The sequence below is a fragment of the Elephantulus edwardii genome, unplaced genomic scaffold (genome assembly GCF_000299155.1).
Source record: "Elephantulus edwardii isolate Elephantulus edwardi_28Jun2011 unplaced genomic scaffold, EleEdw1.0 scaffold00163, whole genome shotgun sequence".
NCBI classification, from domain to species: Eukaryota; Metazoa; Chordata; class Mammalia; order Macroscelidea; family Macroscelididae; genus Elephantulus; species Elephantulus edwardii.
The window spans coordinates 1,505,090-1,517,373 of record NW_006399913.1 but is presented as its reverse complement, the minus strand read 5'-3'; the positions used below and the strand labels follow the sequence as shown (position 1 = coordinate 1,517,373).

General features: G+C 39.7%; 1 protein-coding gene across 2 annotated transcripts in view; it reads right to left on the bottom strand.

Annotated features, from left to right (window-relative positions):
- Positions 1-2,918: 2,918 nt before the first annotated feature.
- The window catches only part of GRM5 (glutamate receptor, metabotropic 5), a 655,562-nt gene continuing 646,196 nt past the window's right edge, over positions 2,919-12,284 (bottom strand). For both annotated transcript variants that reach the window (XM_006895249.1, XM_006895250.1), the window contains one exon: positions 2,919-3,837. In XM_006895249.1, coding sequence (XP_006895311.1) covers positions 2,919-3,837 — 919 coding nt within the window. The remainder of the gene's footprint in view (positions 3,838-12,284) is intronic.

The window sequence follows — 12,284 nt, the reverse complement described above, 5'->3', positions numbered from 1 at the left end:
TTGCAATGCAGTTATGATCTTCTCACACTGCCAGGATAGCACTCCCAGAATAGAAGAAGCGAGTTTATCAAACCAGCTCCTCTTGCTTTCATCACGGGACCAAACGCTCCTTTAGTGGTACTTTTCTGAGTCTCAGAAACTCAAGGATAATTTCCCTCTCCTTGTAGCTATGTTGATCCAGACTGAATCATCACCTGGCACCAGGGAAAGATTCTTTTCAAGGAGATTCAACGAGAACAAGTAACCATATATTTGTAAAGTTCATTTCCTAGCCCTAGAATGAATATTCAGGTTTTGTGTGTGTTGTAGATTTATTACTTGGAACCTGGTAATAGAATTGGCAAAGAGACAGAGCATCATTCCAAAAGAAAAGATTTTAAGAATGCATTACCAACAACATTATGTCTCATATACAGTGTATTCAATGAAGTGGAAAAGGTTATGGAAATGCAGAGAAAACATATCTTGTCTGTGTCTAACTGATTGTTCTTCCCTTTTTTTATAGTTGCTTGATTATGAGTTTACATGAAATTATCAGATGGCAATTATTGGAATTAAGTTACAATTTGTAATAAATTTCCTCATAAGATAATGTGCTTAGTAAAGAAATTGTAAATGAAGTTTTAAAAAGTTCTGATTAACAAAGGAAAATAGGCTGTTTTTGAGGATAAAGTGGAAAGCAATCTTAGGATTTTATGAAACAAGTTTTAAAATAACATTTAAGAAAGGCTTTGATGTCTTAAGAAATCAAGACAGTAACATTTGAACTAATATCACTGTATTCATGATGATTTAGGATTATAAATACTTCAAAATATTTGTCATTGTTTCTCATGTAGATACAGATATTTGCTTAGACACACTCATGAAACTTAGCTAGATTTTATTTCTTCTATTTCAGGAGTTTCTATTTACATGGGATCAGGGTGCTCTGATGATATTATTTTCAAATTTAGCATAGGAAGTTTGATCTTTTGCAAATGAGCATTTTAGTAGGCTAAGGTTCATCTTACGATGTCTGATGAAGCAAGATCTGATTTAAACTTTACCAAAAAAAAATCAATAAAATTCAAGAAGCAATATATGCGGTATAACTTTTAAAAGTGGAGAATATTAAATTATATCAATATATAAATTTCCATTTCAATCTTAATATTGTTTTTTAAAGATACCTGTGAAATGGAAATATATACCAAAACATAGGAATTGAGCTAAAAGAAAATACTTCTTTTTCCTCTCTGCCATAAATATACTTTTGCCTCACAGCAAAACTTTCTAATAAGGCTATCTTTGTGTAAGGCTGGGTCAAAGCAACTTAGAGTATTAGGATACCTCCTCCTTTTTATTACTATCCTTATTTATAAAATTAAAACATTTGGCACCTGAGGATAGCTGTAATGGGAGGAAGAAAGAGACGACAGTGGTTTCAGGTCTGAAGCTATGAATTCTACCTATATAAGCCTATCAAATCATATGTTTCTTTTTCAACTTTAAATCTCTTTCCTGCAGTGTTTAAAAAGTGACAGTATGAAGTGCACAGAATTATAATTTTTTTTTTCTAAAAGGAAAACACTAGTCATTGCTTTGTCTCTTTTTGGAATGGCTAAGAAAGATTGTGTGGTTTGTTTCATTAAGGTTCCTCTATTATATTATTCTGTATTGCTTTGAAAAAAATCTACATTTGTCATAGTTCATAGCTGCCCTATTTATGCAGCCAGGAAATGTTAAAATCACTGCTGGCTGGCATAGCTAAATCTCTGCTAAGCCAACTTGATACAGTTTAAATTTCCAGTGTATTAAGATTTTGTTAATTCTCCAACCACAGTCCCTTCCATCCTGATGTGGTCTCTGTTGGGTCTATGGAGAACTCTTCCAGTAGTGGAACTCAAAAAGAACAGAGGGCCTCTTTGTGCATCTGGTTCTCAAAACAAAAGAATGAAGAAGCCCACACGTGTAGTTGAATAGTTAGGCTGGCAATAGTACTGTAACAGCATTCGTAAGAAGTGGCCATGTTTCATGAATGAGATAGCTGGGCTGCAGCTCAAGAATTATTATTATAAAGAGAGATTTCCAGCTATACAATGCACCCCAGTGAGGGAATTAGAAAACAGTGTTCCAGAAAATATTTTTTTTTGCTACTCCAGTATTGATTGGCAACATGGTGAATTAGTCAAGAAATCTTCCACTGGTTTTCTTGGTTAATGGAGGTGAATCTGAAAGAACTAGGTGGAATCCTGGATGCAGGCTTCTAGGAGAGGATTTCACAACCAAAATTGAGAAGTCTACCAGAAAGCCCCTACTTCTTAGTCCAGCACTCACTGTCTAGTTTTGTGTTAGGCTTGAAGCACTCACAACACTTGAGGAAACACTGGACCCAAGTTCTTCCTTTATAAGGTCTCTAAAGGGAAGGACAAAAGAAAGATAAAGCAGAGAGGTGCACATTTGGTCCCAGATTTTGAGTTTCTTAGAAAATGTACATTCATGTTTGGTGAATCAAAGAATCTTCTGGGAAAAGGATTAAAGTAAACAAAACTTTTTTTTTTTATACAGTTGCTATTAACTATGCTTTCCTCCCCCTCCATTGTGCCTTCTGACACTCACTGCTTTCCTAGAGCAAAGCACTTGATATGTAACTTTTTAACAGACTCCTTGTCAGCCCTCAAAAATATAAGCGGTGTTTCTTAAAAGCCCATGTTTTCTAAGGCCACTAGAAGAAAATCTGCCAAAAGATTTGTAGTTGTTATTGTCGATTGTTGTTAAGTAGCACTATTTATCTCCAGGTTCCATTACAGGCGTGGGCGTAATTGGCAACTCCCACCTTGGGTTATAACCAGGTGACTATGTTTGTCCCTGGGTCTGTGTGAACATGAGGGTCTCAGGTCTTTGCACATGGAACTGCGCATGGTTGCCAATGACATTCACAACGATGAGGAGCTCTGAGTGTAATCTCTCACGATAAGTGTGTCATATTTGGGAGATGACGGGATACACAGGGCCGACTCTGACACTGGCGAGTTGGGAGTGGTACTCCCTGAGTCCACTGAGTCTCTGAATGGGGATGGCGGGGTGAGAGCCACCAACTCCTCCAAGTCTGGCTTGCCAGCAGCAGCAGCAGCAGCAGCAGCCACCTCGGGCCCCGCCACTGGGGTCTCCCGGGCAGGGCCCCCGGCCTGTGGAGCCCCCACCACCGGCTGCGCACCGCCTGTGGCCTCCATGGCTGGCAGAGGCTGAATTTCGGCGAACGTGGTCATGGTTGTGGGCAGCTGGATCTCTTTGGGGATCAGGTAGGTGGAGCAGAGCGCGGTGCCCACGCCAGGGCTGGGCGCCGAGGTGGACAGCATCATAGAGTTGAGCTCGCTGATGTTGGCTGTGAAGCGGGTCACCACGCTGCTGATCTGCTCCATGAGCGATCCCTGCGAGGAGCTGCTGCGCGCTGCGGGCTCTGAGTGCAGCGAGGGCACGTCGTCGTCGGTGCGGCTGGCCGAGCCTGCGCGGTGGCTCAGCGTACTGATGGGTGAGGGCGAGCGCGGCCGCGTGGGGGCCTGGAAGTGCTCCTCAGCCTCGGCCACTTCATACAGCGCCTTGGGGCCCGCGTCTGGAGGCTCCGGCGCGCTGGGCGCGGTGCTGGAGCAGCCTGCACCACCTGCGCTCGCAGCCCCTGGCGAGCTGCTGCTGGTGCCCAGGCTCCGGATCTCTGTGCTCTTGGGGAAGGGCTTGATGATGGCCGTTTGATTGGGGTTCTCTTTCTTATTGATGTGAATAGACAGACGCTGCCACAGGTGCTGCCCCCGGGTGCTCTTCTCATTCTGGGCCCAGGTGACTGATTTTCCATTGGAGCTGTGGAGAGAAGGGAAATGAGAGGTGACTTAGATCCTTAAGATGTTTTGATGTGACTTCTCAAGTGGTCATCTATGGGGCTTGGCACAGGAAAGGCTTTACATAGTCTTTCATGAAAGAGAGAAGAGAAAGATGCCATGAGAAAAGATTATGTAGGAGTGGCTTTTGTTTTGATTATCTGACCTTCAGTTTCTAGTCAATGAGATGGATTTGAGGGTAGGTGTGCCAGGGACAATGAGGTTGGCTCTGGATAAAGAAGGGATCAGAGCTATTGTACTTAAAGTTTCTAGGAGTCGCAAGTGACTCAATGGCACACAATAACACCAAAAATGTTATAAAAGTGTGGCAAAGAGCCCCACATCATAAGTATTTCTAGGGAGTTTACAGTAGTCAGGAGCCTGCCAGTGGGTGCTGGAAGTGTTTGTGCTGCACCCATGAACAGAGTTTCTACCATGCTGAGTGCAGAAAGGGCCGGCACATGGCAAGGCCTCCCTAATGTTAGTTGCTTCTGGAAGGAAGCAGTGGATTTAGAACCTAGAGAAGGCAAGCCGGGGAGCTCTGATGTTGCAGTCGGTCAAGAGTCACACTCCTAACCCAAACGCCACAGGTCTTTGGCCATGCTAATCTTTCCACGGGAGGAAGATGGGCATCTACTCCCGTGTGATTTAGTGCCTTGGATACCCAGTGGAGGATCAGCTATGAGTCAGTTTCAACTCAATAGCAATGGGTGAATGAATAAAGGCATGAATAAAGGTAACCGGATCAATCATCATAGGAAAGGGAAACAGTAAGCAGTGGATAGCAGCAGAATAGCAGAAATTAGAGAGTGGTTCTGCAATGGACAGTTAAAAAAGAAAGAAAGAAAGAAACCTGAACTTTTATCTCACCCTACACTAATGGCTGGGGCTATTGTTAGTATCTTAAGGAAAGGAAGGATTTTCTCAACCTGTGAGCTTTCCTATCCTTTACACTCTCTTGAAACCTTTCTGCTGGCCTTACCTATCCGCTCCTTCAATCTTTGGCCAGAAGTTAAGTCCGCCCTTTTAAACCACAAAATATGGATAACACCAACTCCCTCTGGCATATTGATAAAACCTGGTCTAGGATGTGGCCACTAACTCATACACCTGGGAAGAGAAGATATTGTAAAAATTCCTCACATTTTGCTGTCCTGTCGTGTCTTGGTATTCAAGTCAGGGGGATTTGAAAACATCATATCTCTGTCTCCTGCACATATTGTTGGTTTATTTGTTTGGCAATCCACACAATATTTTGCAATCTTCACTAATACCACAATCCAGAGCAGTTCCACTTTTGCCATCCTTATTCATTGTTCAAAGTAAGACCTGTCTCCTATATACTGGTATGTAATACAATTTCTACTTTTCTACCCTGCGCCCTGCCTTCCCCCTTCCATCTCCAAGATTCATTTTTGGGTTGCAGATGGCAGACTCATAACTTTGCAATGCCAGTTGTAATTTAGTTTTTCTTCTGCAGCCCAGTGGTTGCAGGTTGCAGCATTTAACAAGAGATTTCTGTCTGAACTCCTAGTTTTCAACATTCGTTTATAAATTAGACTAACTACTGGAATATAAAACTTGGTGAATACTACATTTTAATTATAACTTTGATACTTCATACCACTTCTCACAAATTTACTTTTATGCCTAAACGTTGAATACAAATTCTATGAGGGCAAGTGCTAGAATTAAGGTCTTGATGAATGATGTCTGACTGATTTGATATTTCCAAGTTTTTCTTCCTCTTCCCTTGCCCCAGCAGTCTTTCCTGGTTTCTGTGCGTAGGTCTGAAAATGGCTCTGATGAAAACTTCATCAGTGCCGAGTCTTCAGTCTGTCTTTTCCCTCCTTATCACTAACATCTAACACAGACTGAAATTATACAGTCTCTAACAGGAGCCTCACATATGCTCAAAGGATGTGGCTAGTATTTTGGAAATGTACACAGAGATCCCTGTTAGGATCTCACAACTCTGTTTTAAGTGTTGTGACTAAGAATGCCAGGTCAATCTGGAAACAAAGGCTTTGGAAAATCCATTTTATCATTTCAGTGGTAATGAACCTTAATTGTGCATTTGTCAGAGATCCCTGCCTGAACCCAAGAGATCCTCATGAGCCAACTGGACTAATAATCTTATGTTTTTTAACATGTGTCCAATCTCCCCAAAGTGATCCTGGTGCTAGTGTTTCACAGGCTGTCTACTGGGGAGCTCATGACGAGAAGCCACCATCTCTGTCTGGGTTTCCCTTGCTCCCTTGGTCTCCTTGCTGGAGAGCTAACTAGTTTGCCAAAAGCTTGAACCTTGCTTGGAACCCACCTACCTGGCGATTACCTGGCATGTCTGTAGTCCTTTAACAGTATGCTACTTGATTCCCACACAGCTCACCTTTCCTTCATATTACCCTTTCCATTTTGCAGTCTGCGCTTGCTTGATTCCTTTCTCTTTATCTCTTTACTCTCTGTGATTTTACTCAATATTTTGCAAACTGATTTTGTCCAAAATTCTAAAATTTGAGGTTCTCTGAGTCCCCACTTCCTGAAAAGGATGAATCACTTTCAAATTTTAATGTCGGGATACATCATAATAGCATAAGGGGTATTGACAACCTGGAGACATTTATTAAAGTTTCATTATTTCTTTTTCTGTTACTCATATCTTGACCTGCAGTTGTTTAACCCCAATACATTACTTTGCTCCTCAGATTTCTACTAATTTTAGTACATATTACCAAAGAGAATGAATTGGGAGGATAGTTGCCAACTATTCCTTTTGCTTTCTATTAGAGGGATTATAAAGAGACGAGTGGTTTACATCCAGTTTGGCTTAAAATGATGGAATGTAATTCTAGCTGTTAACAAGGCAATTTTTTTTTTGGAACTGCATGTTGCCAAGAACCAAAACATGATAACTTATTGAAAAACCTGAGGATGAATATGAAAGAAAGAAAGAAACTATCACAAGCAACCTGTCCTGCACCAAGCACTGACTTTCTCCCTGGGCGGGGCTTGGTTCCAGAGTCCTCAGCATGCTGATGAAAGGGAGGACAGACAGCACTGAAGATATGTGAGTAGCAAGAGAAATGGGCAGAGAAGACATGGATGCTTCATTTCATGCCGCGGGTCATGTAAGACTTCCTCGACAAAGTAAATAGGGACTTTTAAAGAAAAGCAAAACAAAGCTGACCAGTGGCAGTCTGTGTATTAATAGAATGTAATACAAGTTCCACAAAGATAGGAACCTTATCAATGTCACTCAGTGGCACACAGCAGTATATTAAACATTTGATGGATGATAAATAAGAGTCCCAATAAAGCTACATGGGTATCTTGAAAAAGTCAATTGACAAAGGATCCTAAAGCCCAGATCCATGGAAAAGTGTAATCTCTAAACTTCCATAAAAAGGAAATAGTATTTCATTTGATCAAGATTGTTGTGAGGATTAAACAAAATAATGTAAGGTGGAAGAAGGGTCTGGGAAGGAAAATAAGCTTAAAGATGTGTTTTTTGCACTCCAAAGGACTATTAAGTCACATTTTTTTTAAAGTACATAAGTAGTATTTTGAGCTCTGGTTTACGTAGGAGAGAAATCAATTCAAAGTAAACCTTGTCAGAGACATTAAATATTCCTGACTGTTTCCCACCTTTAGTCAAAAATATTGGAGACCTGATATGGAGCTAGACAAGGCTAATCCTTGGAAAGGGACATCCTACTTGGAAAGATGGAGGGTCAGAGAAGGAGAGGAGGACTACCAAGAGATGAATTGATGTGGTGACTTTAGCAATGGACTCTAGTGTGATCTAGTCTATGTGAAGTAGATGGCATAGGACAGGACAGTGTTGGCTGTTCACAGAGTCGCTATGAGTCAAATTCAATTCAAGGGCACCCAAAACAGTAGAGTTTTACCCAAGATCCATCTTTTGCTTTGTCCTGATACTCTCTCTAGGTGAACATTTCCACTCCACTGAATCCACTTTATTTCTCCTCCTGAGACATTTTCTCTTTGTTCTCCTAGTACTCTTCAATCTCCTCCTTATTTAACAAGTTGTTACTCATTTTTGTTTTAGATATTTTTTGTCTTCCTGAATGATATTACCTTGACTCCCTCTCTCTTCACTAGTTGAGTTAGATCACCATAGATTCTGCATTTCAACATACGACTCTATTGCATGACTACTTTATTTGTTAAATAGGGTCCTTGAAAGTAAAGGCAGAGAGTTTGAATTTCTTGTTACATCTGCGGTACTGATCATATTGTCTAGATCATGTAAGTACTTGCTCTATAAGACTTCTGAGATAAAATGTATATGTAATTAGTGTCTATAAAAATTAAGTTATAAAAGTAATTCAATAATACTAAAATTCCAATTTTGTATTTTATATCATTTATTCCCCTACAACTCAACATATACAGAAAAGGGAGCTTTGATGGCTTTATGATAAGGCGTTACACTGCCAACCCCAAGGCACTCTTTGAATCCATTAACTACTTCACTAATGACACTGGACATACTCCGAAAGCCTGATGGTCGGGAGTTGCTTCCCACTAAATGGTACAGAACAACAACAACAACATATACAGATAAATATATATTTAATTAGCTAAGTAGTTTTATCAGTATTCTTGCCATACATTTCTGTTACCATATATAGTAATAACGTTTTAAAGGGAAATTGAGACATTGACTGAGAAGTTGACTGTTGTTTACACTCAGATATGATGTTCCAAATTAGGTGGAAGAGTTTTTCAGCCTTTTCTAAAATGTTATGTCTTAATTTTTAAAGTTGCACCAAGAAATGCATCATTATATGCGTATCATTATATCATGAGAAAATGACAAAATCATCTGTATAAATTTCCCCAGTTAGAGTAAATGGATATGAATCACTAGCTCACTGACAGAAACAATTTAAATGGTCATGATGATGTGTGAGTTGCTAGAGCAAACTCTTGAGGAAATGGAAATGAGCTTAAAAACTACATTATCTTGTATAGACATGATAATAAAAACAATGCAATTTTTCACTTGCATGGTGCTTTACAGAGTACTCTTAGGAATAGTCTAATTTTCAAAGACAGGTAGAACTGGTACCATTATCACCCTTTCAATGATAAGAAAACCAAGGTCCATGAGATTAATGTAATTCTCTCAATATCACACAACAAATGGTCCCTGGAGCCTAGTACTCTCTTCAGTTTCCGTCTTGTCCATGTCCATATTTTTTGTCATATTGTCCATATTTTCTATGGGGGTAAAATCTATTTTAAGTAGATACATTAGACTTTTGATTTATTTCAACAAGAAACAACAACAACTTGCCCTATGTCTCTGTGTTTTTATTTATATACTTCACAGCCTCAAAACCAGCATCACTTTGTTGTCATTAACTTAAATTGCAAAGGTTGATTAGCATCTACATTTGCAGGAATAATGAATGAGTGCCCTGATGATGAAGGTACTTGATCCTTAAACCCTACAGATTAAAGCAACTGTTTTCAATATTTCCCTCCCTCATGCTCTCTATAGTGAGTCGAGCTGACAATTCCAAGGCTATCCAGAGGCTCACATCCACCAGCAGCTCCACAGGAGAAAAATGCCCTTTTCTTGTGATTGGCAGCCTTGGAAACCCGCAGAGAGCTGCGTGAGTTGGAATCAACTTGACGGTCGTGAGCTTTAATTTTGAGATTTGTTTTTTATGGTTTGTTTGTTTGTTTGTTTTTTGAAAGTATATAATTAAAGGTCTTTGTTCTTTTTGAAACACAATTAATTCCTATCCTAATACTTGTAATTCTCTCTAACTTGTTTTGCAGAATCAGTAAGAAAATTTTGGTAGCTCAATCAATATTGGTAACATATCATATAGAATAATCTTTAGAACTGATTGAAAGTCACTGCATTTGGATATATGGTTGGAATTGGAGTTACTGTTATATGATAAAAATGAATACAATTACATTCAAGAGACAAAATACATATGCAAATACAATTTGAACTATTATAGTACACCGTGCCTGGTAAAATAGAGGGTCGGTGTAAAAGAGGCAGACCAACAAGATGTGTTGACAGCGACGGCAAGAATGGACTCAATCCTGGAAACTGTTGTGATGATGGCACAGGACTAGACTGCTTTATCTTGTTGTACGTGGATAGGACCAGTAGGAGTAGTAATAAATCACTGACACCAAACAATAACAGCAACGTTTTGAGGTTAAAGACTTGGTTTTCCCTTCCCCAAGGCTTTAGAAGGTGGAAACTGATGAGCAAGTGGAAAGGGACTAAGGGTGAGAATGAGGAAGGGTGACAAAGCCTAGGAACATGCAGTCCATTAATTGGGATTATATGTAAGGTACAAATTACAGTAGATGCAGAACTTTACACCTAACAGAAGATATTTGTAGCTTGAGTAATAAGGCTGTTTATAGGAAGATGGTTGTATCTAGACTTTCAAGAATTGACACATTCTGGAAAAATGAAAAAAAAAAATTAAAAAAAGCAAAACAGTGTGGTAGGAATTAATCTCCATGAACAAAATCATTGATAGATGTGAGACATCTACAAAATTGTTGTATAACAACAATTGTAATAACCTATAGCCAGCTTGATTGTGTGAGGATAGGGTACAAATTAAAGCATCAGTTGATTGGACTTTGTTTTTTTAACTATAAAATCCATGGCCATCCCTGGCTTAGAAGTCTTGCTTTTCACATATTTTCAAAATAGTCATTAATAAGTAATGTGTTATTTTCAAATTTTGACCTAATATATCACACCAGAGAGATGGTCTAGTCATTAGCTACATCTCTGAGGGCCTCATGCTAAGGAGTTGTGCTGCCAACCCAAAGGCACAGGGTTTGAACATAAGCAGCTGCTCCACAGGAGAAAGATAGGCAATCTTCTCCTGTGTAATTTTACTGTCTCTAAAAATCCACTGGAGGGTCAGCTGTAGGGCTGTAGGTTGGTTTTGACTCATTGGCACATCACAACATAATCTTGGCACAAACCAAGCATGCGTGGTCAATAAATGAATGAATAAATAATGACTCCTAGTTTCTCCCTATGTTATCAATTAACTGTAGCAATCTTGTATTGGTATTTAATATTGTATATGCTTCTCTGCTTTGATTTGGCTGCTTTCTCCAAACCAACAAAAACATCTGAATGAAAGGAGCATGTCATAATCCCTTTAAACTCCCACTGCAGCCTTATCCATTAACCTTAACATTAGTCTGGCCCCAGTTTTGGTTCTTCTCCAGGTAGATAGTAAAGTTTAATTGGAATTTATTGATTTAATTAGTTCTTTAGGCAATGAGGAAATCTCCAGGCCCTTGTTAGCCAGCCATTTGTTAAAGGGCAGATGAACACTTACCATTTACACACCTCATGTACTCCTTGAACAGCAATAGGCAGTTTTCCATGATGATGAAGTTTCTGTTCAAAGCAGATAATCTATTCGCCTTAATATATCCCTCTTCGTACTACTCCCCCCACCTCCCTCCTCAAGCTGAGAGTACTCATAAAGAGAAATAATTTAATGAACTAGTTTATAACACAGGAGCATACACCAAGCATGTTGCTGTTGTTATGTGCCATTGTGTCTCTTGAGACTCATAGTGACCCTATGTACAACAGCCCTAAACCCTGCTCTATCCTGTGCCAACCTCATTGTTTCCAACACACCTACTACCACTACCCCAATCACTGAATTGATCCATCTCATCGAAGGTCTTCCTCTCCTGCGTTGTCCCTCCGCCCTCCCAAACATGATGTCCCTCTCCAAGGACTGGTTCCCCCTTGCAACATGCCCAAAGTATGTCAGATGAAGCTTCAGAATCCTTGACTCCAAGGAGCAGCCTGGCTTCACCCTCTCCAGGACAAAATTGTTTATTTTCCTAGCAGTCCATGGTATATTCAACACTCTTTTCCAGGACCACAGCTCAAAGGCATCAATTCTCTTTCTATCATCCCTAGTCACTGTCCAGCTCTCTGATGCATAGGATGCAATTGTGAAGACTGGTGTACCTTATTCTCAAATTTGGAATATTATAGTTTTCACTCTTATATTCTTTTTGTTCTGCAGTTAGTTTCCTAGGCTCATGCCTCAAAAAGAAATTACTGGAATGGCATGCACTTCTGAAATAACTTGCCTCCAGAAACTCTATGAACCTAGAAGAATAATGCAAGTTATACAAGTTTTCAGGTCTTTTGTTCATAGGGTTGTTATGAATCATCTACAACTTGATGGCACTTAACAATAACATACCAGAGATAGAAGATTGACGCATAAGTGGATAATGCCATACCTAATCTTAGAAGAAGGAAAAAGAATGACGAATATTATTTTTTTCTGTGCAAATGGGGAATGTTTTCTTCCTGTTACCACCTCTCAGTTTTCATTTAGTTTGGTGTTGTTGTTGTTGTTATGTGCC